The following is a 14773-nucleotide window of genomic DNA, read 5'->3' as shown; positions in this document are numbered from 1 at the left end:
CATTAAATTTAAAACATACTGTCTTCAAATGAGTTCATTTTTTGTACCTAAATTTTGGAATGCTTATTAATTTTCCAATATGAATTGAAACTAAAATGTCATATACTCCATTCTTATTTATCAATTATTTTGGTGATTAAGGGGAAAGTAGGGGAAAATTATCACTGGAGTAGGGGAAAAGCCCCGGAAAACGCTCTTACATGCATGACAACACTGGACCGCCAGACATTTACAGTTTCACAGTACCCTAACTTATACGGTGTTGGTTCGTTGTCCTTATATTTCTTGTTGCCAAGTCTGCATAGGGTGGCAATACTAGTTAATACAGGTGTTTTCTCCAATATTAGGTAACTATTCTGTTGACTTTGTATTGTTATTTCCTAAAGCTGGTTGAGATTTCATGTACTTACTAGGATATGCAGATATTTTGGTGGCAACATTTTGTCATTAAAGGCACAGTGTGAAGTCCTGTTCAAATAGTATGTTCATGAGTCCTAATACCTAACCTAACTAAGGAGCTGCATCCTTACTTACCTCTTGGCTCCCGCCTTACCTACCTAGGCTTCTTTGTTCTTACCTAGGCTTAGACCCTCATGAACTTATCATTATTCAACTACTGTGCCGTAGGTTAAGGTAGTTACCCAACCACCTGCACCAAACCTCACCTAGGGCACCAGAACCTTACCCTAGTGTATGATATTAGTGTGAAATATTCCCTTAATTTAAGCGCCTCAGCGGCGTGGTTGGTATGGTATTAGGGTAAACAATCACGGACGATCCATGGTCATCACGGAGCGCCTCAGTGGCGTGGTTGGTATGGTGTTTGCTTACTACCTCGGTGGTTGCGGGTTCGATTTTCGGCCATTCCATTGAGGAGTGAGAGATGTGTACTTCTGGTGATAGAAGTTCACTCTCAACGTGGTTCGGAAGTCACGTAAAGCCGTTGGTCCCGTTGCTGAATAACCACTGGTTCCATGCAACGTAAAAACACCATACATGATACAAACAAACAAACACCGTCATCACGCTGGCTGGGACTTATTCACTAGATATTTAATCGGTGAAACAAGAATACAATTACAACTTTAAGCATACCATTCAAAAGATTGAAGTTTCGTCAACATAATGTGATATATGAAAGCCCCATACGAACTAAAATAAGCATGTGACGCTATTCGTAAAATATGTTTTCAAGGCAGTTTTGAAATCCAATATGGCGGCAATCGCGTGACTTCCCGTTCTAACCACAGACAATCCACCATCTTTCCCAGCTCTCATTTGAACAATGTTAGCGTATACATGTAACATTTATTGATCTTACTCAAGATTGCAGTTGTAATCAGCACAATAAAACTACATTTTGTTGCCTATATTTGTGAAAGTATGATACTTGTTATTCCCGAGGTCATGGTTTGAACTGAATTCCTTTTTTACCTTGTTTTTATCCATTCCTTGCTGCCATCACAACTGAAACTCCACAGTGCTTATTTGTCTCATCCTCCCCTTCAGGTGGATAGGTCTTTGCTGAATGAGTCTGAATTATTCTGGATGTAGGTTTTGACACACATCTTACTTCTTTTTAGAAACATCTAGTGAAAGTTTCAGCAAGTGCTGGACGAAAGTTAGTTATTGTTCATAAGGCCTTGTATATTTATAACATGATTTTCTGACCATTATATTCCATTAAGAAATTTATTATCACATTTTTTTCTGTTTCTGGGGCATTGGTCAAAGTAAGTTTTTTTTTTTACCAGAAAGTATTTAACAACTTCTAATTTAAAATAATTCCTTTCACAAAGATTTTTTAAATTTAAAAAAAAAATCCTTTTTTACGCATCCCTGAATAAATGTCTTGTACTTACTGTGATGAGTGTAATATTTCTTTACCATTGTCTAAAACTACTTCATATAGTGTAGAATAACATGCCATGCCACATTATACAATTTTGTGTCATTTTGTGGTTGATAATATGAAAACAAAATTTATGTTCCATTTAGGGAACATTGGATGGTTACCTAAGTAACTACAATGCAAGATGCACTAGATATGGCCGAGACTTCCAATAACATATTGAAAGTCGTGGTACTGCCTCCAGCTGCGGGGGATTCTGGTGATCAAAACAGTGATATCGAGGATCTTGTAGATGACCCAGAGGAACAACATGAACCAGCAGGACAAATAGAAATGGAAAATGACACTGATGAATGTCAGACAACTTTTCAAGTTTTTTACTTCATCTTATGAATATGGAAAGAAGCATAAAGTTATATGACATAAAATTTCAGCTGCTGTTTAGCATTTCATGATTCATCTACATGGGGTAAGATATATGATAGTACTACATATACATCTGCCCGGATAAGGGCAGTTAGTAGTCTCAGATAACAAGAAATTATTATTATTGTTATAATAAAAGTGTAGTTTATCCAGACCTCTGACCCTAATAAAGGCTCTTCTCGGGCGGGTTAGATAACACGAAATAACCTGAGCTCTTCAGTGTAGTCACAGTAAAAGCCAAAATTGGCTGTTTCTTGCAATAAGAAAATAATTATTTTCTTAAATTATGTATTGACAGCATGCTAGCAGATTAACAAGAGTTACGCATGTATTTTGCAATATTATTCAGAAATGTCAAACAAATTATCAAATTTAGCATAAGGGTACAGGAACAGTACCCTGATTCAAAGCAGCCATCAGTTATGGAAAACCAGGTGAAACGATATTGTGGTACTGATAAATCCTAATTCTAACAGTGCTGTATGTCTGTCCAAATACCCACATTTGAAAACCGTTTAGACTCCTCTCTAGCTATAGATTCTTAGGTCTAACTATTTTGAAAACCAATTGTTTCTTACCGTTGACTGAACCATTCTCATGAATAGTATATCATGATTTTTATTTTCCGTATTCATACATGCATTTGGTTATTTATCTAAATCCCAAAGTGTTTATGCTTGTAAGAATTTTTTTTTATAGATAGGGTTTGCACTGGTATTTGGTTTCTTGTCAACAAACGCCTCCTTTAAAGGCCATATAAAATGTTATAAGGATACTGATTTACCAGCAAGTGTTTTTGAGTAAGGAACATACATGGCTGTAAGAGTGGCCTTTCATACTCCAGCATAGAGTATCATACTGGCTATTCAGGAACAGTCACTATTGTTAGCCTTTGTTCTTGAAGCCAGTGGAGTGGTTTTGGAACCAGTGAGGACTGATTTGGAATTCAAAAATTGCAATCTTTAGAGATCCTTTACTGACTGGAGGGCAAGGTCCTTTACTGACTGGAGGGCAAGGAATGGCTATATCCCAGTTTATCCAGAAATAAATGTGAATTATGTAAGTCTGTGTAGCAGGTTTCTCGTTGGAAGAACTGCTACTTTAAATTGGTTATACAGCACTAGACTTGCAGTCTTACCTCAGGACCAGAATAAAAAGAGCGAGTTACTTCCAGGATGTCAAACATGACATCCATGGAGTTAGTTCTTTCTTTGGTTTTTGTATGGGAAACATTGTGTCGAGTTGTTTTCTTTGTTTCATATGTTCAAACGACATTTGCAATTTTTGTAACTGATTGTCACTACCACACTTAGTGTTGACATGGCATTCCAGCCCAGATATATTCCTTAGTAAGTTGCATTGCCATTAAATACTAAGTATCTCCAATCCACACTTCATTTTTTGAGTTTTTCATTTCTTGCTTCATCCTCCTGTGTCAATGATTTAGTAAGTTCTAATTATTCCTTAGAACTTTTTGACACGTAGTTTGTATGTTTTGTCTTCATCTGTCATATTGACAAATACTTCTCTCCCAACTATTCATGTTACCATAAGAATTTCTTATTTGACTAATCGAATGGAAACCTTTGAAGTCATTTACAATGTTCCCAATACAAAGACATATTGACCATTTCAGGCTTAATTTACCATTTGCAAAAGATATTATTTTTTTTTTACGTGTTCTGGATTGTGAGGTGCAATGTCAGGTATGCATAAGACAAAAAGGAAAAAAGGCACAACCTCCATAAGTGACTGAAACGGTGACCAATGCTTTCCTTTTCTGTGACAGGAAACAGAATTTTGACTCTCTTCTTTATGGCTCATGGATTGTTTGCCCAGTCCACAATGCCTGGTCTTATGTGACTGGTAGCACTAACATGAGTGTTCTTCCATGCTTTGAAATCTTTGCCTGCCTTACATGTTTGTCCAAAGGTCCAACTTGGCAGATTCCAGAACAATCCTGTTTCATTTAAGTTGAAAACTTTAAGGAGATATCCATTCTCGTATAAGATTATCCATATATCTATTAATAGCAATTTATCCCACAAGTCCTAAATGTTTTCCAGTCCTAATCTGTTTTTAAATTTAAGGAACCATTCTTTATTATCATGGTTTGACAATGGTTCTAGTAGTAGCCCAAGTGCCCTTGGAAATTTTTCCAAAATTTAATTTCTCTTTCAGTATTAACGGAGTACTTTATCCCTCAATACAGACAACACATGATGTTGTTGTTGGGGAAAAAGCAAAGGAAGAACAGATTTTGTTAAGATATTACTCTGATGGATGATTCATTCTTTTATTGTACATTCTAGCAAATGAAATGGGATGGTAGTTGGAGGTACAATACATAAAAACTTGATTACTTAACTTTCTTTGCTTAGGGTAGGCAGATATGGGCTGATGTACAGAAAAGCAGAACGGGGAAATCAGTCTAATGTTCATTATGGAGGCAGCCTAAGAAAAGGAAGCACAACTTTCTTTGAACTGTTACTCTGATGGATGACTCATTTTTTTTGTACATTCTTGCAAATGAAATGGGATGGTAGTTGGAGGTACAATACATAAAAATTTGATTACCGTATATTTCGGCGTATAAGTCGACCCTTTAGCCCCAAAAAATCATGCCAAAATTAGGGGGTCGACTTATCTAACGGTAACAAAAAGTGAATCTTGATTATTTTGGCATATCGGTACAGGAATCCAGGCTTTACAGTTGGCTAATAACAATGACAGCCTTGTTGAGGTAACTATGTATGTAAATACCAGTATTAAAAACATTTCGCACTGTAATACGACAATAATAATACATTAGAACATCCATTACTTTAAATAAAATGAAAAAAAAAACAAAGTAACTTGAAGAAACCCCAATCGCGCAGCAAGTGTAAACATTGCTTAGCCATTTTGTAAAGTAAAAAACCCCGGGGTAACTAAGAAGGATGCGTTCACTCTGACAGTTTTGTATTTCCGGGTATTGTTCAAAAACCTTATATTGATATGAAATCGTTTATTTATCACATATAAAATATTGTATTTAATGGTAAATGTATTTAAAATCCTTTTAACAACCCAATCAAATAATTAACTTGAGTGGCAGTTTGTACATACATATATACGTAGGCTGTTATGCAGCGTTAGTTAGCGCTTTGTTTGTTTACATTACACACGAGTAACGTATCTTTCGTTATATCATTTCTAATCCTATTTGCCAGTATCCATCTTTTATATATTACACAGATTTTTTAATATACCGAGTATATTACCAGTATTTCATCTGGTAAGTAGAGCAACTTATGTACCGTAATAACATTCAGGTTATTTTATATGATACGTTTTACCCTGCTGCTTATTTTGAGCGTACGGTTGGCCTCACATTTTATAGGTCGACTAATATACCCGATATTAGTTAAAATCATAAAAATTTACTCAGAATTGGGGGGTCGACTTATACGTCGGAATATACGGTATTTAACTTTCTTTTCTTAGTCAACCTCTTTTGGTTTGTATGAAACTGGCTAATTTTTCCATATAATTTTGGCAGTTTATAAGCAATTTTGTGTATTAGACTAGAAAGGTTTACATATCTAGTTAATTAGGTCAGAGCCATTGGAAGTTTGGAGAAGAGTAGGCAGACATGGGCTGATGTACATAAATGCAGAATGGGGAAATCAGTCTAATGTTCATTATGGAGGCAGCCCTAGAAAATTTGAAAGATTAATTTTGCTCATGTATAATTAAAGTTGCATAATACTTTGTGCATATTCATGACCAACAGCCTGGATATTCAGACAAGCAGCAGTGTTTTCATTGTGGTATGGCCATTGACACACCCTGGATATTGTTACAGTGACAGCTGAAGCAGGTACAAATACATGTTCATTATACCGATATTTTTTGGAAAAACTCTGCTGACATTTATTTTATACAGCCACTGTTACTTTTTATTGAGCCACCTTGGTTGGATATAATGATTAATGTCCTTCAGACCTGCTCAGTGAAGGTTAATGATAATTCATTGGTCTAATCAAACTTACAATCTTCTATTCAGAGGCCAGGTCATAAGAGTTGGTATTATGTTGGACAGACACTTCTATTGCCATGTTGCAAGAAGCCACCAGGGCTATTATGACTACATGGGACCTCATTCAAACTCTGCACCACAATCTATAGTCTGCAGTTCAGGTCTGTTTCCTTTAACTTATCCCTTTTTGTTATAATAACCTCTCTGTTCTTGTAACATTTGTAACAAACCTGTCATTTGCAACTATTAGTTTCTCCAAGCTCAGCCTTTCATTCCTTTTGTCTTTTCATTGTGCTTACTTATTTCACTTAAATTTCACTTATATTACAGGATAGTAATATAACAGGATATTATAGGAGAAAAGCAGGATAAATTATCAAACTTTACTAGAAAACATTAACATCAGTGTGTTCACATTAAGGAGCACCAAGTGGAGAAGATTTAAAATAACTGCTGCGGACAAGGTCAGTAAGAGAAGGCTGTTTACTCTGAAAAGTACGGGTATGATTGGCACAGGAAAGACCAGGGTCTATAACTCCAAGTAAACCTCCTACAAGATGAAGTGATCCAGTTACCAGAATCTGCAAGAGAAAAATGTATAAGACAAACATGTTTACTACTGACCTGAATTCTATAGTGACAACATGGAAGAGTTTCCATGCATTACAAGTAAGAAAACCACATATTGAAGCTTGAACAGTATACATAATTATTAATATAATGAATTTTAAAGAAACTAGTGGAATTAGTCAAGATGAAGATTTAGGAGACTACATACATTTTATTGCCTTGGTTAACAAGGACACTCAAGTGGCTGGAACTCATGATGTTGATTGGTTTGACACTGCACAAGTTTCAGAATCTACTTGTCTCAGATTGGTAAAGGTTACTGGACTTAATTTATTGCATCAGGTGATGAAACTTGACACTGCACAAGTTTCAGAATCTACTTGTCTCAGATTGGTAAAGGTTACTGGACTTAATTTATTGCATCAGGTGATGATTGCAGCTGTATCTTCAGGAAGGACTTGATCTTTGAGTCCTCCTTGATGATTTCAAGACATGAAGATGAAACATCTGAGGTTACTAAGGAAAACCTGTAAGTGTGGCCACTTGAGAAGCTACTCCCAAAGTAGGTTTACAAATCAAACTTGATGTGGTCACAGAATGTGAACATGTGGTTTTGGAGATCCTGAGCTTGAATAAAACTTTAATAATGAGGTGGGACAGTGGGAAGGCATATACAATAAAGATCGCAGCAATGTATATTAAACTCCAGGCTGCTAGCCATGTCGAGTAACGTATATTACCCTGTACGTCAAAATGATGCACACCCCAACCTTGACTGGATGCACTCATGAACAAAAGTACTTAACTGCACCAATTGAAGTCCTTCATGACTTGAAAAGAATGTACAACCAAGCGAGACTTTGACAGCTGAAGTTGAAGAGACCTAATCATAGAAGTGACTGTGCAAGAACAATTTCTCTTCTAGATGCAAAATTAGAGGCCAAGAGAACTCTGCTCTAGAAAGTAGTCTGCAATTGACCTTGACAAGTTACTACCCGTACCTCTGATCATATCCCCTTGCCCAAGTTGAAAACATGAACCTTGTTTTCTTATGTAACAAGAAAAGCATGATTTCTGGCTTCTCCTGCTTGAGAGGAAGAGCACACCCAAGATAGGGATGCTCTGGATGCTGAAAAAGTTGTCACTAATTAGACTACTACACTACAGCCTTGGGAAAAAGGAAAAACTTCAGAAGATCCAAGACCTTCAGGTATTTGAAGTCTGAACAGTCCTTAGCAGCCATGTTCTGCATCCAGATGCTTCCTCCCCCACAAGGGGAGAGGCAGCTCCCTCTATTACAGTTTCTTCTTGAGGGGCAGGACAGAAAATGTCTGTGTTAGGCATTGCTATACTTATCCGAGGGTAACCCTCTGTGGCCTTTGGTCTCACTACATGTCTTCTCCTACCCTAGCAACTTCCACCATGACAGAGATCTAGACCTTATGTTTCATTGGCATCATCTCGCATTACAACAGCTGTCCCCAAACACCTAACTCTGTGCCGTCTCTTTCCAGGCAGGGTCCATTGACAAAGTCCCCTATGTCTGCTCCCTCTGGCTCTCTCTACCAGAGTTGAAGGTACATTCCTCAAGAAGCACAGCCAGGTTGAGCTTCTGATCTCAAGAAGAGATGTCATAGATAGCTGTCTCCGTCTTCTGCGGGGGAGGTCTGCAGCTCCCTCTAGTACAGTTTTCTTCAGGAGATGCCCAGAAAAAGTCTGACAAAGGTGACGTCATAGGTCACCTTCCTCATCTTCCGCAAGGGAGGAGGCAGCTTCCTCTAGTACAGTTTTTTCAGGAGGAGATGCCCAGAAAAAAAGTCTTAAATGTTAGGGCATTGTTAGGCATATCAATGGTACCAGGCCCCTCTGGCTTTTTGTCACGCTGCACGTTGTCTCATACCACACTAACTTCTGCTATGAAAGTTTCCAGATTTGTTTGTGATGTCATCTCAAAGTACAATGGCTCTTCCTGGGGCTGTTCCCAATGCTATGGTCTATGTGACATCATCCCATCTGTCAACAGCTCTCCCAACACTTCTCTCTGCACTGTCTCCTTCCAGATAGGGTTGGAAGGTCATTCGACGAAGTCTCCTACGTGCGCTCCCTCTGGCTATTCAGGAACAGTCACTATTGTTAGCCTTTGTTCTTGAAGCCAGTGGAGTGGTTTTTGAACCAGTGAGGACTGATTTGGAATTCAAATTGAAGTCTTTTGAGATCCTTTACTGACTAGAGGGGAAGAAATGGCTATACCCCAGTTTATCCACAAATAAGTGTGAATGGTGTAAATCTGTGTAGCAGGTTTCTCATTGGAAGAACTGCTTACTTTACATTGGTTATACTGCACTAGAATTGCAGTCTTACCTCAGGACCAGAATAAAAAGAGCAAGTTACTTCCAGGATGTCAAACATGACATCCATGGAGTTGGTTCTTTTCTTTGTTAGTTCTTTTCTTTGTTTCATATGTTCAAACAACATTTGCAAGTTTTGTAACCGATTGTCACTACCACAGTAGGTGTTGAGGCGCTCTTTGTCCGAGCTGTAGCTGATATTCTCAAGAAGTACATCCATGTTGAGCTACTGATCTTTAAGAAGAGATGTAGATTGCCTTCCTCATCTTCTGTACCGTCCATTCCTGTTAGATGAAGGAAAAAGGATTTCTTAGGAAGAAGATTCACAAGCAGTCTTTGAACCATCACTTTTCATCTCCTTCACCCGATGCTCAGCCTTCCAAGCATGTCCGTATTGTTGCCCTTCCTCCGTCTTCGCACGGTTGTTCCATCAGCTTAGTGAATGTCTGTCTCTCTCCTGCTTCAGTCCCCAATCTTATCACAGAACAAAAACCTCTTGTCCAACAAGTCCGTAGGAAGGGTCTTTATCAGTTGAAAAAATACTTATGAAGCAACTCTCTCAGGACAGAAACCTTCCTAATGCTATGGTCTACGTGACATCATCCCATCTGTCAACGGTTCTCCCAACACCTATCTCTCACCGTCTCCTTCCACGCAGGGTCAGTCGACGAATTTTCCTTCATGCACTCCCTCTGACTCTTGTCCAGGCTCTCTTTGCCCAAGCTGAAGCTGTGTTTCTCAAGAAGTACAGCCATGTTGAGCTACTGATCTAAAAGAAGAGATGTCGTAGATTGCCTTCCTCATCTTCCATACCATACATCCCTGTCAGACGTTGAAGGAAAACCATCCATCCCTGTCAGACGCTGAAGGAAAAATGATTTTGTAGCCTACCCTAGGAAGATTCATAGGCAGTCTTTGGATTATCACTCTTTCATCTCCTTCCTGATGCTCAGCAGTCCAAACATGTCCATATTGTTCTCATTCCTCTGTCTTCGCATAGCTGTTCGCACGGCTGTTCAGTCAGCTTAGTGAAAATCCATCTCTCTCCTGCCTTAGTCCCAGGTCATATCACGGAACAAGAACCTCTTGTCCAACAAGAGACACTTATGAAGCAACTCTCAGGAGAGAAACCTTCCTCTATAGTTTACGTTCTTCAGAGAGAAATAGAGTGGCACTTTATGACAGAGAAAAGGAAAATACATTCTACAAAATCTTTACAGCTCCTGGTCTAGCCAGAGAAAAGGAAAGAGTAGTCATTAATTTTATGTATCCTCTGGGTGCCCCCTTTATTCTGTTTATTGTAAGCAGTGTGTCAGCAAGTTGCTTTAGTCATCTTCAAGTGGAGGCCAAGTGTCTCCTCCAGTCATCTTTAACTTGGTGGCCGAGTCTCTGTCCTCCAGTTATCTTCAACTCAAGTGGCCGAGTCTCTCCTCCAGTCATCTTCAACTCAAGTGGCAGTCTCTCCTTTTGGATAATGAAGACTGAAAAATTGAAGGAAGCCACATCATAACCTATATCGTCTACATCCTTTCCTCACAAAATTTGAACAGATGAAGACTTCTTCTATACTGCATTCATTACAAAAGCAGCTAGTCCTGGAGTCTCCTAGTATCCTTGAAAAGAATGTCTTGTGCGTAATCACTTGAGAACCACCGTTGTCTGTTGGTGGTCACAGGAGCCAAGATGATCTTGGTCTATAGGGAATGCTTCCTCTACTATACAGCTGACAGTAACAGTTAGCATTAGGTGACTAGAGGAAAGATCATTATGCTGCCAGATATCATCATCCCACTATGGTACACACACTAATTTGTAGATGAGAGCCAACATTAACTCCTTGGTGTTGTAGATAGATAAACTGCATTACTACTACTATATACTGGTAAGTGTAAATGGAAAAGAAAGAAAAAAAAAAGAAAAAAAAAAAAAAATTCCAAATTTCAGTATTTCTCAGTAATGACACGTCAAGACTCCCTGAAGTAAGTAAATTTAAAAGTGCTTGTCTTTCACAATAATTTGTAAAACAAACTGTATTTCAAAGAAAATTTGATAACGGCTAAACTGAAAATAAAGATTGACTGACAAAATTCCCTTAATGTTTCAAACCCCACAGCTGCTCTGATGACTTAAGTTTGGATACATTCACAATTATCAATGGTATCTGCCCAGTCTATGGGGTTAATATCATAAGAGTTTGTATCAGCCAATAATTTTTTTCTAAAAAGGCATTTCACGAAAGTATGAAAATGAAAACTGCAATTACACCATTTAAAATTACCTGTACTTGTGATGCCTCACGTAACTGCTCTGGGGGTGGGAAGGCTGGTGGTGTCACTAATTCACCGTGCAATGACTGACACCTTCCACATGACAGCCATAAAAGAGCATCCATAATACATGGAAAAATTATGCTGGGAACATCAGTAGCTGGAAGCCTCTCTGAATAACTGAAATCTGTCTCTCCACAATATTCTTTTAGATTCACTGGAGTGTTTTCAAACGTTGCACCATCGTGAGTTTCACAAACGGCTTTGTTTTTCCGAAACTCTCTAACAAGTCTGATCCAAGAATTTCTTTGACGTTCACATCTCAAATGCATTTGGTCTTTTGATATTGTGTAGTTGGTCTGATCTGAAATTGAAATATAAGGTAAATATATCACAATACATAAAAAATCATCTTTAGAATACAATAATAGCATTAGTTACCAACATCTCTGAAACTTATTACAAGCATCAGATAGGAAGCTTCTGGAAAAACATGATCTGAATAAAAAGAATACTACTACTTGCACTCCAACTTTGCATTAGTTACTCTTATTTGTGTATCTGAAAAATGTCCAGTTATTAGCTTAAAAGGATGCAAGACATAACAAAGGTATAATTATTCACAAACCACCCACAGAATGGCATCCCTTACATTAAACGCAACAAAGCAAACAGGAATTTCCAAAACCCTAGTTAAAAAATATGAGCCATTGAAATGTGGAATCTCAAGCTTTATGAACACTGACCATGAAAGCAGAGTCCTGTGGTCAAAGTTGTGAAAGATGTTCCTATAATGTGCTTTGATTGTCACATACAGTGAAGACAAGCCATCACGGAGCGGTTAAAGGTTCTGTTCCAAGTTTGCTACAGACATCCACAGGACAAATTGCAAAACTGTTCAGTAATAAAACTTTACTAAAGCATGAGTCTTGCAAAACAAGTCCATCATGAATAAGTCTGTTCAATAGCCATCATTTTATGAAGGTGATTTCTAGGGACAGCTCACAGAACTCAAGGAATGATTCATTTTGACAAAGCAAAATACCAGCCAGAACACTTGAGGTACACCACAGGGGAAACATTCCTGTAATGGCTGGTAATGAGCCCCCATCAAACATCACAGCATCATGGTAGTATCCAATTTCATTGGCTCTACTGTCTGAGGTGGTAAGCGTAAGTAATTAAAAAGGCCTTTTGATACAGTAACCTTGCCAAATTACTGACAGGAATTAGAACATAAAATTTAGGCCAAGGGCCAAAAACAGACTTATGAATTCATAGGTCTCAAGTGAAACAATAATGTTGAAACAATATGAAATAACTATTAAGAGAGGGTGGAAAGTAAGATGGAAAAAAGAATAAGAAAGAGGTATAGTAAAAGGAATGTAAGGGGTTCCAGCTAAGGGGTCAAAGGGACATTATTTTACGGTAATGTCTATTAAACATAGAGAAAAACTACTTTTTCTCAGAATTCAGCACAGTATCATAACACTTCTGCTACAGTAACAGGGAACAACTATAAGCCATTCAATGACAATCTTTATAAGTAGAATTATTTCAGTTTACAAAAGATGTTGGTAAGAGCTAACCTAACCCAAGGAAAAACAGAATGGATCAAAACATATAAATAAAGCACCTCAGTGGCGTGATCAGTAAGTTCACTCATGAAGTGGTTTGGAAGTCACATAAAGCTGTTGGTCCCTTTGCTGAATAACCACTGGTTCCATGCAATGTAAAAACACCATACAAACTAAAATAGGTAATATGTAACACAGTAAATCAACATAAGCCATTGTTTAAGGGGGCCGGCCAGCTAATGCCGTTTTTTAACGACAGGACTTTGACATTCATACCACTTAATAAGGTGACTTGGGACATCTCCAAACCGATTATGATTTTCGCCCCTGACCTTCGGTTTTGTGACGCCAGGGCGATTTATCCCGAAAATAATAACCACTTTCAAATTCTATCTCCTCCCTTGGATATTTAATATTAAGACCTGGGATTACTACCATATATAGACCTGAATGTAGACCTCCAATCAAATGGAGAGTTTTTTTCTAAAAGTCATTTTTTTGTTTGCTAGATATGAATTTTTCAATATGGTAAAAAAATAAACCCTATAAATCACGAGAAAAAAATGTATAAAAAAAAGACGAAACAAAAATTGGAAAAAAGGGCTCTATTTGATTGTTCTATAATGTCTTTCTGAGTTATATACCAAATTCCAATGTTATAGCTTTAAAACTAAGTGAGGAGATAGACTTTGAAGGTCAATAAGTATAGTTTTGAGATACGGGCGTTCAAAGTTTTCCTTCGTATTTCTATAAAGACAATGTTAATAAATAATGATTATTATGAATGTAACAAATGATTATTATGAAATGACAATTTGTCGAAAATTGCATTTTTCCTAACTATACAAACCTGAGGTCCTTTAACAATAGGAAGGTAACTAGCGGCAGCTGGGACGGTCGTAAGCTTCGAACAAGGGGAGAACGGTAGTTAACTGCTTGTCCGATCGTGCGCGCAGCGCGCGCGCGGGCCCGGGCGTGAAGAATCACTTTTGCTTTAGAGGCGTCGCTGGTCCCCATGCAAAAAAAAAAAGTTGTACCAGACTAAGTTGAGGCAGTGTGGTATGAGAGGCCCATATTGTAATAGACCTCTAGTTTCTATCTCTTTCGTTAATAAAACGAAAGTATTCCTCATTTAGAAAAAAAATGCAATTCTTGTTCGCTAATTTGTTCATTGTTCCGATAACGTAATCACAATACCTCTTCGGTCCCATTGTTCTAGCATAACAAATAGGAAATCACTCTTTTGGTGGTTGGAATTAGTCTTTGGTAAACAGACTGTAGTTTCGTCCAACCTAACTGTGACCGTCCACTGGTGTAAGAGCAAGAGGAGGGACTCAAACCTCTTGATCCGATTGATCGGGGTGTGCACCGCAGGATCAATGGTCAGACCTCTGAGCCAAGTACTAAGAGAGAGGCAAGCGTATCTCTTCGTACCAGCATTGCAAGAACTTGTTCCTGTACAGGAGCCAACATAAAGTTATGGGTTTGTCTCAAGTAGGCATCCACTCCTTCCCCCCTTGTTGGAGGGAGTGATGATATTTGCTTCTATCCCTAACTAAAGGGATAGATTGGGGCTCGGTTGAGTAGCTTACCTGCATCGGATTCCTTTCCAGCATGGTGACGACCGTGACCTCTGCCCACAGGTAGAGAGAGAGAAAGATGGAAGAGAAGCCAGTCGCACTCTCATTCAACCATTCATTCCTACAGTCACA

At 38.2% G+C, this 14773-nt stretch overlaps 1 protein-coding gene and 1 long non-coding RNA gene across 2 annotated transcripts in view; one reads left to right on the top strand and one right to left on the bottom strand.

Annotated features, from left to right (window-relative positions):
- Nucleotides 1-234: 234 nt before the first annotated feature.
- Nucleotides 235-6763, top strand: LOC135226704 (uncharacterized). The gene is made up of 4 exons (XR_010317263.1): nucleotides 235-347; nucleotides 6054-6140; nucleotides 6327-6460; nucleotides 6630-6763. It is a non-coding gene; the product is annotated as an uncharacterized LOC135226704 (long non-coding RNA).
- LOC135226694 (folylpolyglutamate synthase, mitochondrial-like) overlaps nucleotides 6669-14773 on the bottom strand; it is a 55997-nt gene continuing 47892 nt past the window's right edge. The window contains exons 10-11 of the mRNA XM_064266406.1: nucleotides 11496-11848; nucleotides 6669-6880 (exon numbers count right to left, since the gene is read on the bottom strand). Of these exons, the coding sequence (XP_064122476.1) occupies nucleotides 6716-6880; nucleotides 11496-11848 (518 nt within the window). The 3' untranslated portion in view covers nucleotides 6669-6715. The remainder of the gene's footprint in view (nucleotides 6881-11495; nucleotides 11849-14773) is intronic.

Source organism: Macrobrachium nipponense, chromosome 20 (genome assembly GCF_015104395.2).
Source record: "Macrobrachium nipponense isolate FS-2020 chromosome 20, ASM1510439v2, whole genome shotgun sequence".
NCBI lineage: Eukaryota > Metazoa > Arthropoda > Malacostraca > Decapoda > Palaemonidae > Macrobrachium > Macrobrachium nipponense.
The sequence above is the reverse complement of the archived record's forward strand: the minus strand, read 5'-3'. Positions and strand labels throughout refer to the sequence as shown.